A 27,340-nucleotide genomic window follows, 5' to 3' on the forward strand; every position below is an offset into this window, starting at 1 on the left:
GCAAATCAATGCAGATTTTTATTGTTTCCATAAAAAAACAAGGATAATTCACAAAGCAACAATAGCTTCTTCGTCTAAAACCTACTTTTATGTCATCGGAAACCTCTACTTTTTCATCCTGGAGAAGATCATGTGGGGGAGTTTTTTTTATTTTATTTTTTATTTTTTTTAAATTGTCTGTGAAGCTACAATACCAATGGGTTCTGTTTGGGTTCGGAAAGGAAAAGTAGAAAACTCGCTAAGAAAAACAGTTTACCTAAAAGGGGGTTCATACTTTCCTCTCTACAGCAAGCGTACGGGACAACAGCGAGTGAGGCCGATCTAGGTGAAACTGCGGTTAATTTAAAAAAAAAAAAGGCTTTACCAGCTTTGATAATGGACGCGCAGGTTGTGACACCTCTAGCCGAAGCCTCGCAGCTCGTGTTTAAAACACCACGGTACGTCAAAAATCACAAACAGTTCGGACTTTACAAAGAAATGACTGGATAGCAGAACAGGTAAAAACAGTGCTCCTGTGAGAGGGGAAAGCCACATATAGTCGGGCAGCTGCCTTCATGTCTCGCACACGTGGTTATTGTGACAAACGCTTGTTGTTTTTTTGCTCCTCGACCTCAGGTTAATGTACATTTCTAAGAAAACTGGATTTCTTCCTCATACAATCAGAAAGAAGGAGGTCTGTAGTCGTACAAAACATCAAAACCTGAGATAAGCAGACCGAAGCTCGGGACACGTTTCTCGTCGACCAATAAGAAGTTCAGGAAGCCAGCGACTTTACGTGTCTGAGAAGTTGGATCAACTTGGTGGACTACAAGAGGAAACGATTAAGAATGATTCAGGGTTTCCAGGCAAAAAAAAACAAAAACCCCAGCTCTTTAAATAGTCTCGAAAAATCCTGCAAACAAACAAATGAGCAGACCGATATGAATAACTTAAAAACCTCGGTTATTACCTTTTTTTTTTTTTTACAAATACTATAAAAAGCATACTTTTACAAAATAGAGAAATATTTCAAAATAGATCAATTTTCACTTCAAACTTTACAAGAACGTGTAAGCTACTGGCTCCTTGCTGGTTGTCTGAGCAAAGATTTCTGGGTTTTCTTTTGTACCTGAGCAAGAAAACAAACTAAAAAACAATAAAAACAGAACTTCCAAATTTTGAGCACAGATTGTTTTTGTTTGTTTGTTTGTTTGTTTGGACACGAGGTATGTCGTTTGTTTTATCAAAGGAAAAGGTCTCTCCTGAACCGAACAGACAAGGAAACGGCTAAAAAGAAACGAGTTCGCTTAAATGTCTTAACGTTTTCCCCGAGTAGCACCAAGGGAACAAGAGCTAATAGTTTCTGAACTAAAGTGAAAACGATACATTTGTGTTTGTGTGTTATTTTAGAAAATTTATGCAAAAACCACTATGAAAATAAAAAGCATTTTAAAGCAAACGTGTATGAGATGGCTCAACTGAAAAAGGCTGGTTTGGAAACCAATACAAATGTTCACACTAAGCCTTTTTAAAAGCCGGCCGTGATAAAAGCGTTTGATCAGCGGCGAGCAGCCCTGCCTGCCACCCAGCGGTCAAAACCAAACAAACAGGAAGGTGGAGCAATCCGCTCGCTCAGATTTCTGAGGTCGCTTGTGCGCAAACAGACGTGGTGAAAGTGTGTGTGATGGCCGCAGACGGAGGAGGACGTCCGAGAGGAGCCGTTTTACAGCGCCGACGCTCCGCCGTGCTTCTCCTGCAACACACAGACACACACGGAAATCAACAAGCTGTCATTTAGATCAGATGTCCACTGACGGAATAATGACACTCTGGGAGATCTAGCATCTCTCCTGTAGTTCAGTGAAAAGACCTCCATCACTCAGATGATGACACTCAGCTACTACCACACCCAACTGAAGCCCAGAATCTGTAAAACTGACTCAGCTGAAGCCGCAGCAGCCATCTTTAATCAGGTTGGCTCTTTTAGAGTCAAACTCTCAGTTAATTTCTGAGAGTTTCACTTAAATCCATCCAGTGGTTCATGAGATATTTTGCTAACAGACAGACAATCATCCACACAAGAGGCAGGAGATTACATGATTAACTGAAGACTGATTGGAAAGGTTCAACTTCTGCAGGTAATTATTGCAAAAGCACAAATTACAAGATAATTACAGACATTTTTTCTCCCTCTGTTAGATCTAAAAGCAAACAAAAGCATTGTTAACAGACTGACTTTTTAAATTCATTTTCCCTGTCATAAAACAAAATGGTTTGTGTCACATCAGGTCTTTTCTTTCCTTTTTTTATTTTCAAAACTAAATCAGCTGAACGTAGACCAATAAGAACTGATAATTTAGGGTCTTTTTTTTGCAGTGGTTTTAATTTCAGATGGAGTATTTTTAAAGACAGTAAATGGTGTTTTATTTGATTTTGCACCTCATCTTCGTCGGCATCGGTGGATATGACGATCCTCTTCTCCACACGGGTCTCTGTGGATCCACTTTTCACTACCTGTAGGAGAGTAAAGCGTATCTAAGAGGCATATAAAACAGAATAAAAACCAATGAAGCGATGGGGGGGATGATGGGGGGTTGCTGACCTTGGAGATCTGAGTGGTGGTGGTGGTGACGGTGGCGCCGCCGCTGGTCGTCTCTGAGGAAATGGTCTGAGAACTGGAAAACGTTGCGCTGTCTTTGTCCTCGTCTGTTCCTTCATCTGTCACCTGAGAAAAAACAAAGCAAGAAAAAAAGAAAAAAGCACTGAATAATTGTTTAAATGAACGTACCTCGGACCTCCTGTTAAAGAAGCCCCTCCCCCCCTCAGAGCAGCTTGTTGTCAGATCTCCTCCATGCCAGCCTGACCCCCCCCTTGCAGGTGGGACGGATCAGCTGCCGGAGCCCCTACCTTTGAAGACTCATAGGTGACGGTCTTGGTCGGGACGATGGGGACCTCTGTGGTGGAGATGTCACTGGACAGGGAGTTGGAAACAGCCGTGATGGTAACAGTCTGGGTCTGCACCAAAGGGGGCTGTGAATGGGAGCATAGCCCCGTGAGCGGCCGTTCCACCGGACACCTGGCAGAAAACCGCGTCCTTCCCACAACCATGCATTCCCGGAAGTGCAAATCATTCCCGCCACCACCAGCCCACATTAGTTTGAATTAAGTTTGGAACACGAGCGCGTTATTTTCCTTCCTGCTGGGATTCGTTACATAAAAGAAACCAGAAGAAGAAATCAGGCTCGAGTGTATTAGAAGTTGACAAAAACCGAAGCCATTGTTGATCATTTCTGTGTTAAAGCAGCGTTTGTTATCCTGACAGCAACCCGTCACCAGAGTGGAGATGTTTGCACACCACCGTGCAACGCCTCTGCAGCACAGAAAATTCAATTTAGAAGTAATTCTCACCACTCCCACGGTGTTCGCCGCCATTATAAATTTGTGGGGTTTTCGTGTGTCGCGGGTGCTGCAGAGGAGTGAGCAAGTGTGGCGCTTAAAGGCCGAGCAGAGACAGACAACTCGTCCCCCACCCCCGAGGGACTCAGGAGACTACCTGGAAGCAGCGTATGACCTGCGGACCGTCGCTCCAGAAATAGGAAGCCGGGGAAGATCCGGGCATTCTCCCGGAGCACTCCGACGCTCCGGGGCGCGGCCCTTCCTCCTCCAGGACCTCGTCTAAAGCTGTCCAGGAGGCCTCGAAGGAAGGAGGAGCCAGTTGGGCCATTTCCACCTCTACGACTGGCACCGAGAGCGGCTCGAAAACTACAACCTCCTCATGATTGCACCACTCCTCCTCCTCATCAACGGGAAGGCGGAGAGCTTCGGTGCTATCAGGCTCACTCCCGTGGCTCGCAGTGGGGCTCGGCGGGTCTGAAAAGCCCAGAGTACTGATGGGTTCCTCGTGAGAAGCGTTTGTCTCTGAAGGTTTGCAAAAGGAACTAACGCACACGCTCTAAAAAAAGACAAACACAGTCACTGTGACGATGGGCAGGTCTCAGGAATCACAGGCGACATAGAAACTGTAAAAACATTTGCATGCAGGTACATAACGGGCAGAGTAAGCAGTACGATGTATGACAGGCGTCAACAAGTTTGTGGTGATGTTCATGTTCTGCTGCAGAGCCACAGCCTAACTGTGCAGGCCTCAGTGTAAAACACAGAAGACTTGGCTGCACATTGTTTGTTCTTACTAAAATGGCCTGCACATCATCCACACACTGACGGTGGGAAGCTGCCCACTGCGACGAGTAAATATGACCCTCAAAATTCGTCTCAGACATTTCCTCTGAGAAATGAAACAGCAAAACTTAAAAACAGGTTAGAGATGTCCTGAAAAATGTTTAACTTCTGTTTTCACATTTCAAATCAGCGCTAGTTTCAATTTTGTGCAACCAAAATTCTAATTTTGAGAAGCATCAATATTGTTCTGAAATGTTTCCTATTTTCTGCATCAGAGGTGGAGAAATACACGATCTAACGCTACAACTCTTATAAATATACCTCAGTCTTTGCCAACATTTACAAAGAGAAAAAAAAAGCACAAAAACAATCAAAATTCAGCCTCAAGGGCCTGATATAAACTCATGTGCTGCTAACTTATAGGCGTTTTATTGCAATATATATATATTTGAAAGAAAATTCATAATTCCCTGGGAGGATTAGCTGGTTTAAGTATCTCAGGACTTTTAAATGAGGTATGAAAAGTTGGGGATTACAAGGACACCATATACAGCTCATACAGCCATGCACTGAACATTAACATCTAATATTTAAATAATTTAGCACCGACAATGAAAAACTGAAATAAACAAAACATCACCTGAACTGTAGATGGAATGTCTTTTATTTCTTGGTCTAAGCTGATTGTCAAAGAGTCATGCAACAAGAAATCTCTTGCACCGTCCACATATTGCCTTTCCTCAGACTGGTGAGGGACAAATAAAGTTATTTATTTGAACGACTGAGCTGCCTCAAAGGTTTCCCACCTTAGTAAATATTAAAGCCTGCGGCGTTGCAGTGTGTACTTCATGTGCTTTCAGGGTTAAAAAAGTCACAGTGATCAGTTTATCTGCAAACAAAATCCTAACACTAGTGACAGTATACAGTAAATGTACATAAGTGTACAAAAACAAGCTTAAAGCGATGCGGTTGGACAATAAAAAGGAAAAAAAATCTCCACCACAGCAAACATGAAACAGTAGCAGACTGACACGTCGGACTCATTTCCAGTCCTGACCAGAAATCTGTTTCTGAGAAAGCAAAAAAGGTCGTGCAGCGACGAGATCCAAAGAATCAGAGTCTCGCTCAGAGGAGGGCAGAGGAGAGAGAAAAAAGAAGAAAGGTGCAGCTTCTCGGGCGGAGCGGAGGATGAAGGATAAAGGATGCTGGAGCGGTGTTGCCGAGGAGGCGAAAGGAGGACAAAAGTAGAAAAGAAAGGCAGAGCACGGTGGGCAGGCGGGCTAGGAGGCCTCCTCGGGTCACGGTCACACCTGTGCGGGGGGGCGGGGGGGTTTCCGGACGTGTTGAGACAGCCCCTCAGCTGCGTTTGGAGTAGAAGTCTAGCAGGGGGCCGCGGGGGAGGCGGATGACAAACTGAGAGGGGGGAGGAGGAGGAGGAGGGGAGACATGTGAGAGGAAGGACGTCTGAGATGTCTGCAATGACCAAGAAACTACCAGACTTAACAACAGTTAACTACTTAAAGTACTTAAATGTATCTGAATGAAAATTAATTATTTTAACGCCATTTTTTTAGTTGTCCAGAGCATGGAAACGTTACCAGGACAGGCATTTTAACATGCAATCTTAAGTTTCCATGTCCAGCAAGCATATTTCAGCCTCGGAAAAGACAGGAAGTCATCCACACTTGCCACATCATTTAAGGTAAAACTGATATATAAATATTTTGAAGTTCAAGTTGCATTCTGGGTACTGAACCTTGATTAGCTTTAATACAGCGATGCACCGGTTGCTGAGCGGCTGAACGAAACTGATCACTTTTCAACTTGATCCACATGACGAGTGACCGACAGCTCAAAGATCAGATTTATTTTCTGGTCCGTGAACGCATCGTAGCTAAGCAGCTGAAGCTTTTGATGAGGAAGATCCAAAGTTAGGTGTTTGTAATATTTGTAAGGTGTTTACATTTTAATTATGAAGAAGCACAAAAAGGAAGCTACCAAAAGGAAAACAAATTTTCTACTGAGGTGTGTTTAATGCTCTTTTTAAAGCTTAGTAAATGTGCAGGCTGCCTCTTAAACAGAAAACTTACATCATGTTGGACGCAGCTGCAGACTATTTTAAATTAAACCTTTTTAAAGGAATGAGTTTGTCCTGTTCTCTGGAGCACCTACACGGAAGGTTGTGTTAAAATCCGATAAATAATCTGCTTTACAAAGCTTTGATTCGGCTGGATTTTATCTGAACTAAAACCCAAGGCCAAAAAACCCCCCTTAAACACTCTAAAACAGACTGTGAGTGAAGCAAAGCAAAGCTGTTTTTAACGAGCAATGAACTGAATAACATACAGACATATCTACTTTGGATGCTTTCAATAATCGTTCTTAGAGAGAAACTGGAATCTGCGGGACAGAGTTTTACAACAATCTTATTTGGCTCTCCAAACCAGCAAGCGGTGCATCTCTAGTTAAAATGTAATGAACATCCCATAATGCAGTTCTGTTTGAACCATGCGGGGCTGTAATCTGGTTGTAGGCTGAAAGATAGAAGCATAATGATTTAAAATAAAACTTTAGGGTAATAAAATTCATAATGTCAGTAGTTTTGACTGATTTTAATACAGATGTTAAGTTTGTAATTACACATTACTGATGATTAGGAACTAAATGGAATAAAAATTAATCATAATAATGTAAAAGTGAGCATAAACATTGTGCGTCTCTTCCAATAAGAGGGCATTTGATGAACGTTGCACTTATTTTGTTTCATTTTCTCCTTGTTTTCTGTCAGTTTGTGACTGATTTGATGCTTGCTGACAATCTGAGAACCAAATGTAAAAGATCTCAGCCACGTCGATGTATAATGTGACACTTTTAAGCTTGTGTATTCATGTGTTATCGGAACATTAAATTATTATGTTTTAATTCCACTTAAAGCTTTCAGGATTTATCTGTTTTTGGGGAAAGCTTTAGTTTCTTACTAGAATCCTTTAAGGGTAGGTTACTGCGTTATTGTTTATTAAATCAGCAAAACGTCTGAAGCAACTGTGAATGAGGTCTTTTCTCTTCATGAAAGGAAAAACGGGCTCGGAGGAAGCAGCAGCCAAACGCAAAGTGAAAGCAGCGTGAAAACCAAGTGAGCAAAGAAAAGAACAGAAAGCAAAAGGAAGAACGGAGAGGAGAGGGAAAGTAGGGAATTCCTCGGAGTCAGAACGTGCAAACCTTTATGAAAGTGGTCATCTTTTAGTCATGCAGTAATTTTTTTTTTTTTTTTTCCCAGTCAGGTCTATCAGTCATGCAACGCAAACGCTTCAGGCTCCAGATCCGGTGCGGATTGGATCCGGACCAAGTGAGTTCTCAGAGAGTGGACAACCTGTCCCAAAGAAACCTCACCCGCATTCTTCTTTTCTGTGGAAGAACCAAAAGCACGGGCCCGACACCACGGGGCCGTCTGCATTCTCCGTACACATGCATGTGCTGCAAACCACATGCCATCGCGTCCAGCAGGACATGCATACACAACGCTCAAACGGCCTTCATCAACCTCTGCTCAGCTCACTGTGCTATCACACTGACTCAGATTAAAATGCTACGGACAAGTCTACACACTTCCCATAGAGCAGTGCTTTCAGTTCAGGAACTGATAATCCCATTGAAACGTTTAAATGCCCCCCCCCCTCAGTTCCTGAACTGACAGGAAATTGGTGATGGGACTTGTGCGGGACACTTACCCCGTCTGCACTGGGTAGAGGTTGACCGTTGATGCCCAGCGTGCGGAACGGAGAGTGAGTGGACAGACGCTTGTCCCACTCGCTCGGCCTCGACTCGGGGACGGACTCCATGAAGTTCCTCTTCAGCTCGCTGATGCTGGCGTGGTGCCTGAGCAGCTCCTCCTGAGGCTTATCGAAGTCCTGCACGGAGGAGAGTCCAGAGGGGACGGAGGGACAGACGATGTTGTGGAGCGGAGGAGGGGGGATCAGGGACAAAAAGAAGGGTGGCAGGAATTTGACGATTGGAACGAGAAAAAAAAAGAAGAAGAGGAAAAGATTTTAAGGAAACAGAAGACATAAAAACAAAGTTAGAATCTGTTGCTTTTGTGCATCTTTTGTTGCTGCATGAGCAAGCTGAAGCTGTGTTAACAGGTGATTCTATAAAAACATAAATTAGAAGGAGCCTTTAATCTCAATGTTTGCACAAATACTCATAGTTTTTTGGTTTTACACGCTGCATCAGCATATCTGATTCAGGCCGGAAAAAATTAAGTCTGTCAGCCGATTTACCGTAGCTTCGGACAAGCAGAGGCTTCAAAATACACAGCACAGCAATTCCATTTCAATTTCACAGGAGTGGGATTGCAGTGAAATGCACAGAGAAAACAGGCTGCAAATCAAATTACAAGAGAGCTGATGGCAGCAGACATGGTACAGGTTGCAGAAGATGAAGCATCTCTTTAAAAAGAGAAAAGAAAAGAAAACTTGTTCATTTAGGACAAATGAACAAACGCCAACAGAAGCACTTTGGCATTTGTTCATTTGCATAACTGCTGCAAAAGTGTAATGCATTTCTGTTCGTTTAAAAAAAGAGATGGAGGGAAACAAAGCAAAAGCAGGAGAATACTGATGATTTCAAATAAATCAGACAGAAAACATTGAAGAAGTTTTTCCATATTTAGCCTAAACCACAGCTCAATATCACACGCCGCTACTAGAAAAGATGAAGTGCAGCACCCTGAACGAGGTTGGCTCCACCCGTGAAAAAAGTCAGGATTTGTTGTTTTTTTGTTAAGCGTTCAGCAGCACTCTCTCCTGAATCAACAGGCTTAAAGTTAATTTGCCACACGCACAGTCATTTTGTACTGGTGCAAAAAACAAACAAAAAATAAACAAGTCATGCCGCATGCAAGCGTGAGATTAAAACAGAAGCCGGTGAGGCAAAAAAAAAGCAAGAAAATGCAGCTCGAGAGCGACATCTCTGAAACAGATACAAACCTCCAGCATTAACAGACTATGTCTGATATAAATTGTGTCACCCTCATATTTCTTAGCTCTTTTCTGTGAAGAATGAAAAGAACAAAAATAAAAAAAGTGTGGGTTTGTTTCAGTTTCCCTGTTTACTAAAACATGCACGCTACGCAGTTGACTAATGTGTAAATACCACAGAGAAGAAGAGCGGTGAGGACAACTGCATGCAAAAGGATTTGGTGCAAAGTGACCACGAGGGGCTAAAGCTGAACTATGCTAGCAAACAAAACAATAAGTGGCTTTGGAAGGCTGACTAGAGCTTCCTACACCGGTAACATGAAAATAAATGGTGAAAAATCGCGTTAGTCTAGAATCATGCATGTGTGCATTCTGGTGTTTACAACAGCAAGCGATGAGACGAATCGATGACCTCAAAAACTTTGAAACTTCAGGCTGAGTTTAAAAGAATTAGCATCGACACAACTGCATTTTCTACCTCTTAAGATTACGCCGTATATGTGCGTCAAACCTGCTGTCGACTGGTTCGTTTTAGATCTAGCTGTATGGAAGCACAACATGAGCGGAGGCTGAAAGCAGCCCTTTGAAATGAGAAGTTCTGCATCATCAGAATGGAAGAGGAGAAACAGCTACGGTAGCGCCCGCGGCGCCGAGAATCTGACCTGTCGCATTAGCACGCCCTCCAAGCCCGTCTTCTCAAACTCAGACTCGTGCTGGAGACAGGAACACGAGTTAGCATCCTCTGCCGGGTGGCCGGGACGTCTCAAGTCTTACGTCACAATGAGAGCGTGTCCTCTGAGGGACGACATGCAAGAGGCCCGAGTCTGCCACTAACCTGAATGTCACCATTGATGGTGGAGATGAGTGAAGATTGTACTTCTCTCTGCTCCCTCCACACTACTGACTACAGCGGCAAAAGAGACACAGTTCACACTCAGATACACATTTCTGCTCACGCTGGATTCAGCGCTAGAAAGCACTTAAAACGCCTCCTTAAATCTTTGTCGCTTTTGGAGCAACTGACATATTTTGAATAATTTACTGACCTTTTACTTGCAGAATCTTTAAACACATACAGTAGACTGCTGTTTCATTCACGTGTGCTGAATCATATTTAGTAGTAATCACAGAAACTGAATACCTTGACCTCGGATACGCCCTCAATTTTTGACGGCTCCGCAGCTTCCACGGTGACCTCCAGCTTCCTGTCCTCCTGGCAGCTGGTTTTAATAGGAGTGGAGGTCTGAGGCTGGTCCAGGGGGGACATGGGGATTCCTGCCTCTGCCAGAGCAGCGTGGGAGAAGACCGGAGCGCTTACCGGACGCGCGCCCCTCTGCGAGCTCACAACTAGACAAAATCCAGGAGAAAAGGGGAATCAGTTACAGTTTATGGCTTGGACTCAAGCGGTTTTAGAGGTGTAAGGTTAATACAGACATGGTTAAATATGCTCTCAGACCTTAACGCAGCAGTGAGCGTTTAAATGCAACAAAGTCGGCGAGTCGTACTTACTGTGCTCAGCCTCACTGCGATCAGACGCTGCAAGGGTATACTATACCTCACTGGTTTCCAATGTTTAAAAGCAAATGTGAGCTGGGCAAGAAGCGGCCATCCTCAAAGCAAAATTAAACAAGCAGTTCTAGTTACAATCCGCCGATGGATGTGACAGCTGTTTGTTAGGCCGTGTTTCAAGCTGAAGGACGATGAACCCTTAAAAAACTGCGAATAAGAAAGCGTAACGGTGGGTGTGAGCCGAACGTTTGATCCGTAGAAGAGGATCCAACCGGTCCTGGCTGCAGAGGTTAGTCAGCATTTTGTGGAGCAAAAAACAACACAAAACACACGAGCGTTTCATCTGCCAAAAACCAAGTAAAAAAATAAAAAAATACCTGACTCTTTGAGGTCACCATCAAGCAGAACAAACCAATCATCACTGACACGTGGGAGCCTTTCCTCCAGGATCCGCCTCTCAAACTTTGGTTTCCTTTCAGAAATGTCCGTCCTTGTTCTGGCCCCAGCAGTTGGAAGTCTGACCTCTGCTGGGAGCCGCATGCGTTCAGGGGCAGCGACTAACACAAACGCAGGTATTATTTTAGCAAAGACGTACACCGAACGGACATAGACATAGAACACAGCGGCCATATTTAAATTTAAGTGTCACCTGACTAATAACGTCACACTCTAGATGAGCCTCAACAAGAAATCGTTGCATGTTTAGTCGAACAAGTCTCTGTTAGAAAATACCTGACTTCTCAGGGGCCCGATCCAGAAGAACAAACCAATCATCTTCCTCTGCTGTCAGCGCCGGAGGTGTCTGCACCGCTTCCTTCTTCTGCCACGTTTCTTCCACTATAGTAATTCTCTTCTGTACTCTCTGCTCTGTGACCGCCAGCCTTTCAGCTGCTCTCACTTCGGGACCAAAGCGAATACGTTCCTCCGCAGCCGCTGACACAGAATACACACAACGTGAAGCTGAGGCAAAACGTTTGTATTATGAGTCTTTTCCTCCTGTCTGAATTTAGCTGCCTTGTTGCTGATAAACAGCCTTTAAACTCTCAAGTGTAAATGCAGTCAGGTTGTTTAGCTGTTTAAAGTTAAAGTGATAGTTTGGATCCTCTGAGGTGGGGTTCAGTGGAAAAGTTTTGAACATTTTTTATCCTACCCGATGAATATAGCTCTTTGAATGACCTCAGTTTGGAGAAACGGAGTTCAACGCTGACCAGATTGATGAGCTAATGGCTAGTGTGGGCAGGACATAAAAAAAAAGGTTTCTGACATCTTCAAGAGCTTCATCAGCTTCTTATAATCAACCATTTATTTCAAAATCCTTCTTCCCACCCATTATCTCCTGCTTCTGTAAGGCCATCTTACAGTAGCTCCTTTGTATCTTCTTTAACTCCACATCCATACACCTTTCAGTACTCAAAGGTCATCTTCATCCTCCCATCTCACTGTTCCAGCCACAATATTTTCTACTTTTTTTCCCTACATTTTATAAAGTGACCTTGGGTGTTTTGAAAGGTTCTTTAAAAAAAAAAGGACATATTATTTATTATTTAATTTCAAATATCTCATACGAACACTATGCTATATACCATACACATTACTATTAATTTCATATAGCTGTAGCACTTCCTGTGCAGCCATGGACACGTCTGGCAGCAATACATCAATATTTCTGTTGAATAACCTCCGTAATGTCAAACTAATGAAGATATAAACATTTATAAAAAAGTGCTTGCCTGAACCATTGCGAAAATCTTTAGATTGGAGTTGTTTTCAGACGTCAGGAATCTACTTTAGTCTCGCTCAGACTAGCCGTTTGCTCATCAATTAATGAAAAACTAAAGTTGGTTAAAGAGCGACCTACAAAAGGTGAGACAGTAATTGTTCCTAAAACCCTTTCAACAAGACCCCACTTCAAAAATATCTGAACTATTGCTTTATATTAAGTATCATTTTAGAGGTGAAAATCAGACTGAAAACTGTTGGCTGACTCTTAGCAGCAGACACACCAAACAGCAGAGTACCTGATACTTCAGCTGCACCATCCAGCAGCTCAAACCAATCATCATCCACTTTTCTGGACAGCGGTGGGTTAACAAACGTCACTCGTGGTCTCACGTCTTCCGTGACAACCTTTGGTTTTGGTTCAGCCTGTGCTGCTACGCGAACAGCGCGCTGAACCACAGCAGCTGACACAGAAACATAAAAATAAATAACCCTGGCGCAATTAACGCAGCACACACAAAGCCGCCGGCGAGGGAGAAGTACCTGGTGGCGTGGCTGCGGGTTTTTCTCGTGCGAAGTCCAGCAGCTCAAACCAATCGTCTTCTCCTTCCCTGCTTACCAGCGTCTCAATCTGGCTCAGTCTAATTTCAGAAAAACAAGCCGCGTCTTGCCTGCCGCCAACATCAATTATCGTCTCCTTGTGCGCTCTAGTCTCCGTGGTTGTCACCTCGCGCTCAATCCTCCTCTTCACATCCTGAATAATCTCAGCTGGGGTACAAATGAAGTGCGAAAGACGCTGAGTGACACTGGCACATCCGCCGTAAACAAGAAATGGGCTGCGAACAGAAGTCAGTTTTCTACCTGCTGGGGAGATAACGGCCTTTTCACGGCCAGCATCAAACACAACAAACCAGTCGTCATCTTTCTCTGGCAGTGGCTGGAAAAGCCGAGGCCTAATCTGGTCAAAAGCAGTCTGACGCAACTTCTGGCCTGCTCTTTCTGCCTCAGCTGGAACATCTGGATAGACTTTTCTTAGCAGCGGTGCAGAAACTGAAAAAAATCAAGGTTTAAACCTCAACTTTGACCACTGGAAAAAACAAAATATATTTATTTCCCAAACAATTACATCTGAAAGATTAAAATACCTGGAGGCACGTAAGACTCCTCTTTGGAAACTACGTCAAACAGCAGAAACCAATCGCCATCGTCTCTGCCGTGTATTCGTTCTAATATTCTCTGCTCTGGGAGCTTCTTGTCCTCCGCCTGCATCACAATCTCCGTAACTACATCTTTCCTGCTCGACTCTACTGACTCAGACACAATTGTTCTACTTTCCTCGCGATAAGCTTGAACATCCCCAGTCATAGAAACTATAAACAAACAGAAAGATGAAGATATGCTGTCAGATAAAAGGAGAAAATAAGAAAGTTTCTGAATAAAGAAATGAAGGAAGACAGATAATACCTTGGGACACAAGGGAGGATTCTTTAACAGGAAGCAACGCCAATCGGTCATCTTTTGTCTCACGTGCCATTAGTTCTTTTCCAAACTCCTCTACAAAAACTACTCGTTTTTCCCTCTGGTCAAAAGCTTTTTCTTCAACCAGAGAGACCCCTTCTGCTACACTCACTTCAGCAACTAAAATACAAAATAAATAACTTCAGACACTGCATGAGGTTGTTTTGACTTGAAAAAAAAAGCAATCAAAAAGCAAGGCGGCACTGCAGATCTTTGCCTGTACCTGCTGAAACGTCTGTTGTTTCTCGAGGAGGAACGTCCGACAACTCAAACCAGTCATCAACTCTCTCTGCCACTGACTGCTGTTCCAGACTTCTTCGTGTTACTTTCCTCTCTTCAACTAGAACGTTTTCCTCCTGCTCAACTCCAACCACAGAGACAAAACGTCCAGCATCCACCTGGGTTCTTTCCTTCAACGTAACTGATAAGTAGAGTCAGGAGAAAGTCTTTTGTCATAAGAAGTACAGTGCGCTTCTTTTAATAGCAAGCAAAAAAAAAAAGCACGAAGGTATTTTAGCGATACCTGGTGGTATGTAATACGTTTTTCCAGGAGGAACGTCCAACAAAACAAACCAGTCATCCACCCTTTTTATGAGTTCTTCTTCTCGTTTTGGCCGATCCTCCACTATAAGCTCGGGTTTCCCCACATGTGTTGAGCTGCTCTCTTCAGAATCAACTACAGTGCAGGCACAGAGTCAATTAAAACGAAAGCAAACGTGTCGAGTAGATCCAAAAAAGCTCATAGCCGGAGAAGCGGACATTATTCTCACTTGCACAAAAAACAAAAAACTTTACTTACTTAAACTGCTAATGCAAGACGGCGTATCAGGTTGGTAGTTGGTTAGTTTCCTATTGTTTGCCTTATGATCTTTATTGCACGGCACACTGTTAGAATATTAGAAAGATCAGTAAAAGCCCAAAACGCTTTGCACAACAGCATACTTTACCTGACGGTTTGAACGCTGCAAAAGGAGAATCGAAGAGCCTGAACCAACTGTCCTCATCTTCCACCTGAGCTCCAGCCTGACCTCGCTCCCCTACAATAATCACCCGCTTATCAGCCGTGCGCACCGTCTTCTGATATGCTACTACAGAAGTGGCACCTGCAGCGTCTGGAGAGGCAAATTTCTCCCGCACTTCCTCCTGCCACTCCTTCTCCATCTGCCGTAGTTTGTCTCTCGAGCTGTCATCTAACTGATTCATTTCAATCATCTCAAATCCTTCTTCCTCTTCAGGCAGCAGACCTTTGAAAAACACCTGCTTTATCTGGTCTTCCAGTGCGTCCACCTCACCCTCTTCAGTCTCCATCCTCCTCACGGATCTCTTCACTACTACCTTTGTTCCACCTTGGATTCGCTGCTGCTCCAGCTCCAGCTCCAAAGCCTCTTCAGCTCTCAACCTGTCGACCTCTTCCTGACCCAGTTCATACTCTATTATCTTCTGAACTCGCTCTGCCTTCTCATCTATGTCCTGCAGCCTTTCCTCCAAGTCCCTCACTTCCCTCAGCTTCCCTTCCAACACCTCAGCCTCTTGCAGAGAGTCTGCCAAGGTCACTGATTCCTGCAGCCACTCAACAACTTTCTTAGTGGACATTTCCCGTTTGGTCACAGATTTAACCTGCGTCTGCACATCGAGCTGGGATTGGCCTTCGGTGGAGACTAGAAGAGGTAAAATGACAAATGACACACCGAGCTGTGACTTTACTCATGCAGATGGCCAAGCTTCTTCACCAGATGCAACTGTGGGAGGGGGGGATTCTTTCACACAAAGAAACTCACATGGAGGCTTTTCAGCGCGCTCAGGGAAGCTGAAGAACCGGTCCAAGTACTGGAACCAATCATCTTGCTGCGTCACTGCGGGTTGCAACAGCCGAGCCAAAGAGGGGGATCTTACCAAGCTGGGTTTGACTGACGACATCAAACAAATCAGATGCAGCACATTTGTACCGGGTAACCAAAATATAAAAACCTTAAACGGCTCAAAGTTGAACCCAGAATGTCTTCATGCTTGATTTCTTACTGGAGAACATAAAGTTTTAAAGTTATGTAAATTTGAACAATCCAGCTCCACGTGGCAAATGATGGGCAAAAAAAAAAAAAGCAGGTGAGCATGTGGAGGCGATATTGGTACCTGACTGACCCGGCCCACTGACTGACTGGGTCTCAGTGCCCTGCCAGGTTACTGTGACTGAGCGAGAGGACTCTCCTTCTTCCCAGGACTGAGTGAAAGTCTGCTCCGACTCCCCTTTGGCTGTGAAGAGATGGCGAAGGGACGGACGTTATGTAACCATTCTGCCGAACAAACGTCGGCCGCTGCAAAAGCTCTGCGGTGCTTCAAGCAAGTTTTGACTTCAATGGACCCTTGCAGAGTCCAGAGAGATGAGGTTAGAGCAAAAAAATAAAAAAGATGAAAGATGCATCTTATTTTCCAGAACAAAAGCAGATGGCAGGAGCAAAACTGCAAGTTATATTTGTTTATGTAACCTGTTTTAAAGACAGCTGCTGCGGCGGTGAAAAATGAGCAACAGAGTTAAACAAGGAAAGCCACGAGTTATTGATAAAGCTTTTAAAAATGTCCCTTCATAAAAGAGGAACAAACTAAAAATTGAAAATGAGGAAGTCTTTCGTTCCTTTTTTTCTGAAGTCATGAAAGAGAAAGTAGAAATTCCATCGGACGAAACTCGAGTCAAACCAGGTCACTTTGCTGCTAAACATGCCGAAAAGCCTTTTTTATAAAAAACAAACTTTAAGATCCAAAATGTTAAAAAGAAGCGATGAGGCTGATAGCACTTAGCGTGTGGCCAGTGAGTTAGAAATGCGCAAAAGGCATCGAGCGAGTCTCCACACACTTCCTGGTACCTGGGAGTCCAGGGGAGGGCTGAGATTTATCAGGCGTCATCATTAATAACCAATCATCAGTCTCACACCTGATGGGTGCTGAGAGCTGTTCCAGAAACTGGAGAGTGTCGTCTCCAGCTGCAAGAGCAAAACAAGTCGGAGTGCAGCTCGTCAAATGTACGGTTCGTTGCAGGAAACGCAGGACTTCTCACACACAGGGACCTACCTCCATCCAGGTTACGGGACAGCCTCTTGCTGGCAGAGCGCGTGAAGCGAGGCGCTGGGCGGTCGATCATGGAGCTCGCCTGTCGGGTCTGGGCTTGAGTCCGACCGCTGTATCGGAACTTTGAGCCCAATACTAGGAAGCGACGGGACGACGGAGGCTCCACTGACTGAACCCTAAGCAGGAGACACAATAACTATTTTTACCAACCTATTATTGACTCAATAAGCAGGGATTTAACATCTGAATCATACATTATAACTTTTATGCAACAATACGAGCAGCATCTTTGAACTTTATCTGACTGAATAGACAAAAACTCAAGATTTAAAGTCGAGGTAGGACGTTTTTTCCTCTGCTGAGCCACACTAAAGCTTAAGCTGCAGCGAGCAATTAGCCAATTATCTAGAGGACAGAGGCAACCTTTAAATGACCTCTTGTTGCCAGGCAGAAAACTGTGATTCAGAAACTTGTGTTTACCTGAAGAAAGTATGATGCTCGACACAAACTTTCCACAGCTTCTTCGAGGCTTTGTAGTTGGGCAGTTTGAAGCCGATGGTGCTCTCATATTGCTCCTGCTACAAAAGAAAAAAAAAACAAAAAAACAAATCAAAATCTGCCGACATCATCTGCAGTACAACAGATCCTCTCGACTCCTAAATTCGTTTTATTACCACATCTAAAATACAGAGACTTCCGTGTGAAACAAAGAATTTCACTTTGCTTTTAAACGTTTTATTGATATTAACTTTAATAATTTTATTCATGTTTACTTGTGCAGCTGAAAATAAAACAATGTCTCTGTGGGGCTTTACAGCATCAGCTACTCCCGAAATACATAAACTGTCCGAAATACAACATTTTAAAAATATATAGGTCAATAACTTTACAAGTTTAACTACAATGTTGTATAATCAGAAAAAAAAGGTCAGATGAACCCAAGGATTTACTGTGAACTAAGTCTTTAAGCAAATTTATTCCTTAATTTATAGATTTTTCATGGAAGCACAATAAGAAGCTGAAACCAGTCCAAAGCTATTTTGGTTAATATTTAAGTGGATTTGAACTAGGTACAGGGTTTGGGAACAAAATGATTGACTGAGATTTACCTCTGACGGCCTGATTTTGATGAAAAAGCTGCTCCGTTTGTAAGAGATTTTGAGCACTTTGGGCCAAGGGAAACGGTTGATCCTCAGCTTGTCCTTGTAAACCATCAGACCGCTCGAGCAAACCCCCAGCATGATGTCGACACTGTCAAGATCCTGCGCGCAAAAGAAAAAAACAAAAAACAGATATAAACATTTACAGCGTGTCCTCCTCCCCGCACTTACAGAAAACAGTCACTAGGAGGCAGACTTTCTCACACAAACAGACCCTGTGGTTTGAGGTCATGAGGTCATTTGTTAATCCCTTGTTTTTTTGTTGTTTTTTTTTTAAAAAGGGGATGACATCAATTTTGTAATTAAATCTGCAGTGCACGCACGCTGTTGCAAAATGCTGTGAAACATTTAAAAAATGAAATGAATCTACATCATCAAGTCAGATTACATAAAAGGGGAGAACAATTTGAAGTTTTTGAGGAAAAACATTAATGAAAAAAAGACTCACCTTGGCCTGATGCAGGTCTACGCCGTACATCGCAAGTTTCTTCGCATTTTCCAGAAACAATATGTCTGCTTGAGCCGGACTCATTGACCTGAGGGAAATGTTTCCAAAAAAATTGCATCAGACTTGACTAAGAATGGAAAATAGGGTCAATCATACTTAAATAACGTGATGAAAATCAACTGTTTATATCTCTATTTAATTCAATCGAAGCCCTTGAATCACCTGTAAGTGCGGTGCAGCTCCATCACTTTTTCTTCCAGCTCTTTGCTCTGTCCCGGGGCCAGGCTCAGGTCTTTAACGTAGTCCGGTCCATGAACCTCTGGGTCATATTCCCCCAGCTCTGACTGGACCGTGTAGGAACCCAGCAGGGACAAGGTGACAAAGGAACAGGGAAGGACACCTTGCATAATGTCCTTCCTGAGCTGGAGGCACATGAAGTACCTGGAGAATATATGAACAGGATATGAAGATGTGATGTGTTTATTTCTGTTTTCTCAACAAAGTTTCTTTTCAGAACCACAGATGTGTACCTGGTGAGGTCTTCAGTGAGCTGGGCTGGATCAGGAGGGTAGAACTTCACGCTGAATGTAAACTCGTAAACAGCGCCGGGAACCTGTTTCCGGATCTCTTTAGTGGGATCCAACCATGTCTGTGGAAAATGTAGAAAATACACACACACACATACCCTACATCAGGATCATATCTTTACTGTTATTTTAGCTTGAACTAAAGTTACAGGACAAACAGGTAGAACCTACCTTGTTGGTTGGGGTTTCCCAGTGAGCGAGGCCAAAGTAGTCTTTCTCCAGCAGGTTGATATGATTGCACACTTTCGAAAAAAGCTCCTGGCCTTTAGCATGTTTCTAAACAAGAAACAGAGATTCTTTAGTCTCCTTTTTTAGCATCGCACAGAGAACAAACTATTTTTTTGGGTCTCTTACATCAAGTTCGCACTCAAACAGAGCGTCGTCCAGTAGGGTGACTTTGCACTGCATGTTTCTCTGACGTTTGGCGCCCTTAGCCTCCTCCGCCTTCTTCTCAGTCCTCTTTTCTTTCACGGGCTTCTCCTTCTTAGCCTGCTCCGTGGCTTTTTCCTCTGCTGTGGTCGCCTCGTCCTGTTCCGCTGGCTTCTCCTCCTCTTTTTCGTTGGTGTCCTCCTTTTTCTCTTCCTCCACTACTTCGGGCTCCTCTTTCTTCATCTCAGATTCTTCCTTCGGCTCCTCTGGAGCTGGCTGGTTGGATCAACACAAAACATTTGAAAAGTGCGTCAAATATTGATGTCAGGAGGGTGCGACGCACGCAGCGATGACAGCACTGATTAATACAGCAGATCTAAGTAAATATCCAGATGTTTACAGCAGCTTACGGTGATACTAGAATGGCTGAAGTTAGTTGCAAACAGAGCTTTTTCCTGAGCAGGCTATCAGACACAATAAAAAGTGTACTGGACACGACAACACACGATTTTCTCCTCTTGGGGTAAAACATGAATCTGTTTGCAGGAGAGATTATTTTTTCTTTCTAAAGTAGGATTTATAAAGGAAGATTGAAAACATGCTTAAAACCCTCAAATAAAAACAAGGCATCGGGTTCATTTTTTAAAATTTCTGCAATTTAAACTTAGCCTTTCAAATTAAACTGAAGCAATAATTTCTTTACTGATTCTTATGTTTTGATGTGTTAACTTGATATTAGCATTTTCAGACAAGGGTGACAGTAATCCACTTGTCTAATTCTTAACAAGAAGAATAATGGGCAATACTTCCCAAATATTTAACTAGAATATAAAAATTTCTAATTAAAAACATGGGTTTGATCATTTTGTGTGTATTTGAATCAGATAGGATGCAAATAAACATTCTTAGTGGGTGAACCTGAGGTTCTTCAAGGATGTCTGCATGTCTACCAGTTTACTAAAACCGTTCCGACCTGATTCTCTGTCTGTATTTAGGCATCATATTTTAAACAGATTATCTGAGTGGCAGTAAGCGGTGGTGTTGAAGGAAGAACAGGTGTGTGGTGTCTGCGCTCAGTCTCACCTGCGTCTCCGTGCTGCTGACTGAGTGCTGATCCGGAGCCTGTTCAGTCTCCGGCTCAGTTTTTAGCTCAGGCTCCGGAGCTGCAATCGGTGCCTTCATTGGTTCCTCAATGAACTTTTTCACCTCCTTCTTTCCTTTGCTCTTCCCTTTCTCTTTTCTCTTTTCCTCTTCCTTCTGTTGCTTTTCTTCAGTCTTCTCCTCCTCGTCCTCCTTCGCTTCTTCTTTTACCTTTTCTGCTTCTTTCTTAGACTCCTCTTTTGGTTTTTCCTCGTCCTTTTTTCCCTTCTCCTCTTTTGTTTTCTCCTGCTCTTTCTTTTTATTCTTATCCTCCTGGGCTTTCTCCTCCTCCTTCTTTTTAGCCTTTTCTTCTTTAGCTTTTTCCTCCTCTTTCTTTTTAGCCTTTTCCTCCTTGGCTTTCTCCTCTTCCTTCTTTTTAGCCTTTTCCTCCTCTTTCTTCTTCGCTTTTGCTGCTTCTCTTGCTTTTTCCTCTTCTCTCTTCTTTACCTTCTCCTCTTCTCGTTTTCTTATCCTTTCCTCTTCCTCTGCTTTCCTTTTTGCCTTCTCCTCTTCCTTTTTTTTCACCTTTTCCTGCTTTTCTTTTTTTTTGGCCTCCTTCTTGTCAACCTTTCCCTCTTCTTTCTTTCCCACCTCTGTTCCTTTGTCTTTAACCTCAGTCTCCTTCTTTTCTTCTTCTTTTGTTTCTGGTTTTGCTTGCTCCTTCTTCTCCTCCTTCTTCTCCTCCTCCTTCTTCTCCTTCTCCTCACCCTCCTTTGCCTTCACCTCCCCCTTCTGCTCCTCTTTCTTCACTGTTATTTCTTCTTCCTTTTTTGCCTCGTCCTTTTTCACTTTCCCCTCATCCTTCTCCTCCACTTTCTTCTTTGCTTCTTTCTTTTTCTTTTTGCTGCCTTTCTTCTCAACCTTTTCTTCCACTTTCTTTTTCTCCTCTTTTTGTTCTACCTTCTCTTCCTCTTTCTTTGTAGCTTCTTTGGATGCCGATTTCTCCTCCGCACCTTTAGACTCCTTGTCTTCTTTTTCCGCCTTGTCTACCTTCTCTTCTTCTGGCTTCTCGGCTTTCTCCTCTTTTTCCTCCCTGGCTTTCTCGGCCTCAAACCCCTCGCCCTCGGAGCACTGCGAGCGGCGCTTGAGGAACGAGGAGAAGAGGCGCGACAGGCCCTTGCCCGCAGAGGTTCTAGTTCGAGGCTTCAGCTGCTCCTCCTCAGGGGAGGTAGCTCCATCAACAGGCCTAGGCTCAGCAGCCTGCTCCTGAGCCTTCTTGCTCGACGGCTCCCCCTCCTGCTCAGACGCTGTTGCCTCCTGCTTCTGTTTATTTCCTGACTCGGGTTCTGACTCAGGCGCGGCGCCGCTGGTCTTCTGCTTGCCCTCGGTGTCTGCCTCGCTCACAGCGCTTGCCTCTGTTGTCATGGTAGCCACTGGGAAGGAAAACAGAAAGGAGTCAGAGATGGAGAAAGGTCACGGAGCTGCCCAGAGCGTGACGACTCCCTGCGTGGCGACTTGGATCAAACAAGGAACAAGTCGACAAAAAGGCGGATATGTTTGAAAACATGCCCTTCTGCTGCTGTGCACGTGACAAGACTGAGCTGCCTGAGTTTATTTACTGTTACAGGCTGAATTTTTTTTGCATCCAGTAAAGATGCACTGATTGCAGTTTTCAAAGTGGATTCCTATTATGGCCAATTTTGATTTCTCTCTGAAAACATCAAAAGCATTTTTTTTTACATCTGTAGCTGAATTAAAAATGTAACTGTGTTCATTATAAAACACTAATATATTTTGTCCAAAATGGCACCAGGCCTTTTCTTTTTGTTGCAGGAAGTCTAAAAACAAACACTTCAGGTTACAGAACTGAAGTTGATCTGAGCTAATATCAGATATGTTCTTCATTTTTGTTACTGTAAACATGTTAAATTACAGCTTGATATCTGTAACCAAAGATCTAAAAAAGATTCATTTACATTTGTACCCTGCATACAAATTACAGTACTTATAAAATAAACAGATTTCAATCCAGTGGAGAACCTTTGGGATGTGGTGGAGCAGGAGATTCAGATCATCGATGTGCAGCTGACAAATCTGAAACAACTCATCTCAATGTGGACCAAAATCAGTGAGGACTGTTTCCAACACCTCGATGAATCTACGCCATGGGGAATTAAAAGAAGTTCTGAAGGCAAAAAGGGATCCAACCTGTCATTAGCAATGTGGACCTAATAAAGTACCCTGTGAGCGTATCAAGATGCTTTAATCAAGAGAAATTAAAGAGACTACAGTAACTTACTCCACTTTAACTATATCATTAGCAGCCTTCTCTTCTTTCAGCACAACAGACTTATGGAAACATGACACAAACTGCCACCCATAGATGATAATCTAGGACTGACACGTACACAAACATTATTTCATCACACAATAGTCTTCCTTGTTGAAGAGTGCACCAAACATGGAGTTCTGAGGGCCCACTGCAGGCTCATTAAATCTTATCGGCACAAAGGCAGCATTCTGCTCAGGATTTGTCTATTAGCACCGCCTGGGCCATCCTTGCCAAGCACGCCCGTTTTTCTTTTTTATATTACTGCAAAACCCCAATCTGCACAGGTCACCCAGCCCACTGGGACTAACTAAGAGCATCATAGCCACACCATCAAATGACACAAGTCTGCTTTGACTTCATTTAGGCTGCACAATATTTAGAAAACATGGAAATTGTGACAGTATTGGTAAATATGGCAATGAGAATATCAGCTGCAATAAGCCCACTTTTTTCTCAGTTCTTTATTTTTTTGTTGTCATGTTGCTTCCAAAAATCTTATGAACCTTGGCCAACATCAGCTGTGACTGTGTTATGCAATCACCTTTCCACTCTTTTTAAGTGAGTTATATCAGAGTGTATCGTTGCACAATCAGTTTTCTTCCAAATGACAGGTCTGCATCATTAGTTTCATTGACAAATGTGTCTGTGTTTGTCTCTTGTGTATGTAGTTCATGTCCCACCCTACTCTTTATGGAGTCGGGGGGAGGGGACCATGCCAGACAGCCCAATCTTCCAGATGTACTGGGCCGCCCCAAAGGGTGCATCCCAGATCTATATACCATACCACCAGCACCATGGGACAGTGGGAGAGAAGGAGGAGGAGAAGGAGGAGGGGGGTACACAACCAGACCAAATCCTCTTTAGCCCTCCCATTGTTTGTGTCCAGTGACCAATAACTATGCTGCACTCTATTACTAATCCTGCCTTCCCCTCCCCCCACAAGACCCTCCCTTGCCCCCACAGGCCTATTCCCTAGGTCAGCACGCACACACAGTCGCACACACCTTTATGCATCAGCGCCCACAGCCTCCTGTGGGTGCCTCAGTGCTCCGTCATCTCAATTCTGATTGTCAGGAAACAGACGTGCTCCTAATGGACCAGCTGAGCTTGTGTCTGCTGCCTCCTCCATTTTGTGTTGCCTATCTAACATCTCTGCTATCAGCCAGCTGAGCGGAGGGGCGAGCCCACATCGCGACCAACCGGGGCAGCGGCAGCCGCGCCGCACGCCCTCTCAAAACACGCCATCAATCTCCCGTTAATATGGCAAGCCTTTCCTGCGCCGTGGTGCAGAGGCGTGGAATTATTGCATTAAATAATGCTATAATGTTAAAAATTAATCTGACCTCAATAACACACAATTAGTGTCTGTAATGAGCTGAATTATAGATGAAATAGGCCACCCTCTGAGCCAGTGAGCTCTCAGAGAGCTGCGGGATCAGCTGCAACACACCAGCACTGGAGCTCAGTAAGGATTTCATTTAAAGTTTATACTGATTTTAAATGAATTTAACATTCAAATGGAGAGATTATTTAAAATGTAAGAGATTTGATTTAGTAGATTTCAATAAAACTTTTCCTTTGCCCACTTATCTCAATTAAACCCCAGGGGAAAATGTTAAAAATACAAAGGGGATATTATAAGGATGCTATTTTTACATCCATTCCCGAACAACCCAGGGCTCTGATTTTTCCAGTTTCTGGCAATTAATCCGGTCCCAAAGCCCTGACATTTTTTTTGTCCTCTCGCAACAAAATCAAAGGAACGAAGATGAGCTTGCAGAGAAGCGGGAGGAGGTACGGGTGTATAAATAGCCACATGTGCGCAAGATGCAGGGACTCATTAATTGGCCTTTACAGACAAGCTCATATCTATTTTTGCTCACAGTTTGCACGCATGTGCACATGTGCAAACATGTGTGCACAGAGGCAAACGCTCCCACAAGCATCTCTAAACTTGCTTTCAAGAAAGGCTAAAAAAACAAACGCACGTTTTCACTCCGTCTGAATGTCCGCACCGCTCCTTCTTTGCCTAAAATTAGTCTCAGAGTGAGAGGTAATCTAAGCGAAATAACACAAGAACGTAAAGAAAGCGTGTTTCCTGGACACTGAGCAGGCTTAAGGAATTAGAAGGAGTTTAGAGTTAATCAGCCCACAAGTGACCAAGTGAGATTATCTCCATCTACCTGCCTACAGTATCCACCTCACTGTCTCCATCCACTCTGTTGGTCTGCCTCTATGGGCGTGTGTGTGTATGAGTGTGTGTGGGAGAGAAAGAAAAGCTAGTGGTAGTGATAGTGTGATTCATGGTACTGTGCTGATTCATAGTTTTGGCTGAAAAAAAAAAAACATGGCTGGATATTTGGCTGAAAATCAACAGAAACTATAGCAGTTTTCTGGCTACATGGTGGCTCATATGATCCCACTGTAAACACACACGCACACACACACTGTGGTGCCATGCTAAATTGTCAGCATGTTCGGTCAACACACAAACCTGCCCAGAAACGTCACAATCATGCTCTCAAAGCTTGGAAAAACAACAAACAAGGAATCTCAAACTTTGGTTCAAGCATTGTAAAAAAGCAGCACGCTCCAAAGACAAAAAGGCTGTTTCCGCTGCAGAGGTTTTATCTGAGTTCTTTGGGAGCGTCCAGTCCTGAACTAATCAATATGCACAGATGGTCTGTGAGCCTGATGCTGTAACATGAGGCGACATGGGAAAAGAATGAGGAGGCATGATTGATCTACTGTGGTTGCCCTGAAAGCAATTTTGCATCCATTTGGAGCATCATCTCAGCCTGGGCCCATTGAAGGAATAATGCACACGACGAAAACCTACTTTATGGTTCTCTGGGAAAAAAAAAAGAAAAAGAGATGTACGCTAATTGTTTTGTAATATTTTAAATGGAACAATCCCACAATTAGAAGGGAATGTAAAACGATGATTTTTACTTGGCATTTAAGGCGCTCGTGTAAAGACGCGCTCCTTGTTTAGTTCTGCTCACACGACAGAGTAGTAGTCTAACTGTACAAACACATCATAACTCCCAAAAGAGGATTACACCAGCTGGCTCTTCTGGGACCTCGATGAACTCACTCGCACGCAGCAGAAGCAAAAACATCCTTCAGCATCACCTCCCTTTAGCTCTGCTCGTTTCACAGGTGACCTGGAGCCCATCCCTCCTGCTTTCCCTGTCATTTTTTGTTGTTGTTGTGTAACCTCTGTGTTTACTTTCTGTCATTCGTGTGAAAACGTGGCGGTTGTGCTGCCCGCACAAGGTCTCTGCCTCATCCTCCCCTACGTCACATCTGCGAAAGATTATCCGACTATATATATATATATATTCGGCCGTATCATCAATGGAGATGAGGCTTATTGGATGAGTTGCTCTTGGGCTGTACAGACAAAACAAAACAAAGCAAAACCCTCACAAATGCCGCCTTTTCAGCAGCAGCAGCAGAGATGGGTATTTTTAACCCAAGGAGTCCTCAAGGGGCCAGAAAGCAAGGCAAGTCAAGCAGAAAGTGTAATGCAGAAAAAACAGCAACAATTTCTATGCGCATACATCTCACAAAATAGCATTTCAGACCAAGAACTTGCACACAAAAAGGCCCCGTTAGAAAAGTACCAGAGTTTGGTTTAATACCACATCAGCTACAATGGCTGCATCAGGTGTAATAAACACGCAAGAAATGAAAATTAGAAACTAAAAATCTACATAGCATTATTATAAAGACGTGCAAAAACCATCTAAAATGTTGGTTATGTCATATACACCATGAATACCGTATTAAAACTACTGTAATATGGGTAAACACTGCCAGGGAGAGGGAAAGAAACATAGTTAACCACATGTTTTCATCTTTAAAATAATACACTGGATAAAATGCGGGTCTTCCTGAAGTTGTTTAGGGCGGGTTCATTCATTTTTACAGAAATAGTTTGAATTAACAATCTGAAACTACAATTAAAGCATGTATATATAAAGATAGTATGCTGTAATTAAAAGCTGCATTAAATATATAATGACAGAGCCAGACCCGAGTTTAACTTGTTGTTTTTTTTCCTAATTAAAGCGTTAACACAGCTGTGGGTTGTAACGGGCCAGCGCGTGCCAGCGGGGCATTTAAACAATCTGTGCGTCGGGAAAATGGCGCCGAGTGCCCAACAAAAACAAACCCTCTCCTCAGCCGCCTCCACCCGCGGAACGAGGTGAGCTTACCTACTCTGGGTTTGGCATCAGACGGAGAACGAGGGGAAAAACAGAAAATAAAAAAAGCGGCACGGAAGCAAATCGACGAAAAGTCCCCCCGAAATGTCCCGCGCGCTCACAAGGGGGGGAAAGCGACGTTTTCGTAGCGACGCGCGCTTTGTTGTGCTGAGAAGGTGTCCGTGATGCTCGTAAAGGGGGCGGGGCCTGTGC

At 43.6% G+C, this 27,340-nt stretch overlaps 2 protein-coding genes across 13 annotated transcripts; both read right to left on the minus strand.

Moving 5' to 3' along the window:
* Positions 1-20,851, minus strand: LOC108241980 (titin-like). 12 transcript variants are annotated; one of them, XM_017426491.3, is made up of 32 exons: positions 20,588-20,851; positions 19,490-19,780; positions 19,307-19,411; positions 19,079-19,197; positions 18,771-18,989; positions 18,549-18,636; positions 18,050-18,202; positions 17,421-17,518; positions 16,944-17,116; positions 16,739-16,855; positions 16,011-16,130; positions 15,659-15,787; positions 14,828-15,538; positions 14,404-14,556; positions 14,104-14,301; positions 13,827-14,000; positions 13,508-13,732; positions 13,224-13,412; positions 12,906-13,130; positions 12,662-12,826; positions 11,376-11,576; positions 11,021-11,200; positions 10,276-10,481; positions 9,970-10,038; positions 9,797-9,847; positions 9,144-9,206; positions 7,887-8,066; positions 3,533-3,931; positions 2,887-3,009; positions 2,582-2,704; positions 2,419-2,493; positions 1-1,732 (listed from the first exon to the last, which is right to left on the minus strand). In XM_017426491.3, the coding sequence occupies exons 1-32, from the start codon at positions 20,684-20,686 to the stop codon at positions 1,703-1,705; spliced, it is 5,451 nt and encodes a 1,816-aa protein (XP_017281980.1). In that variant the 5' UTR covers positions 20,687-20,851; the 3' UTR covers positions 1-1,702. The 12 variants fall into 12 exon arrangements, 11 of the variants coding, with proteins under 11 accessions (XP_017281980.1, XP_017281978.1, XP_017281979.1 ...); XM_017426489.3 differs by having other exon boundaries at positions 12,906-13,412; XM_017426490.3 differs by lacking the exon at positions 9,144-9,206 and having other exon boundaries at positions 12,906-13,412.
* LOC108241957 (vicilin-like seed storage protein At2g18540) lies at positions 20,812-27,340 on the minus strand. The gene is made up of 3 exons (XM_025008113.2): positions 27,140-27,340; positions 20,987-22,017; positions 20,812-20,841 (listed from the first exon to the last, which is right to left on the minus strand). Exons 2-3 carry the CDS (start codon positions 22,007-22,009, stop codon positions 20,812-20,814), a joined length of 1,053 nt encoding a protein of 350 aa, XP_024863881.1. The 5' UTR covers positions 22,010-22,017; positions 27,140-27,340.

Source organism: Kryptolebias marmoratus, linkage group LG16, assembly GCF_001649575.2.
Source record: "Kryptolebias marmoratus isolate JLee-2015 linkage group LG16, ASM164957v2, whole genome shotgun sequence".
NCBI classification, from domain to species: domain Eukaryota; kingdom Metazoa; phylum Chordata; class Actinopteri; order Cyprinodontiformes; family Rivulidae; genus Kryptolebias; species Kryptolebias marmoratus.

What these genes read in the sequence shown, in the direction of transcription:
- LOC108241957 (XM_025008113.2), bottom strand. Translation starts at nt 22,009, where the DNA reads ATGACAACAGAGGCAAGCGCTGTGAGCGAGGCAGACACCGAGGGCAAG. An exon ending in AGAAAGCCAAGGAGGAAAAG is followed by an intron (nt 20,842 to 20,986) that starts GCTAAAAAGAAA and finishes AAAAACCAAAAG; the next exon opens with AGGAGTCTAAGAAAGAAGCA.
- LOC108241980 (XM_017426489.3), bottom strand. Translation starts at nt 20,686, where the DNA reads ATGAAGGCACCGATTGCAGCTCCGGAGCCTGAGCTAAAAACTGAGCCG. An exon ending in AACGTATTACATACCACCAG is followed by an intron (nt 14,302 to 14,403) that starts GTATCGCTAAAA and finishes TCTACTTATCAG; the next exon opens with TTACGTTGAAGGAAAGAACC. An exon ending in GGAGTCTTACGTGCCTCCAG is followed by an intron (nt 13,413 to 13,507) that starts GTATTTTAATCT and finishes GATTTTTTTCAG; the next exon opens with TTTCTGCACCGCTGCTAAGA.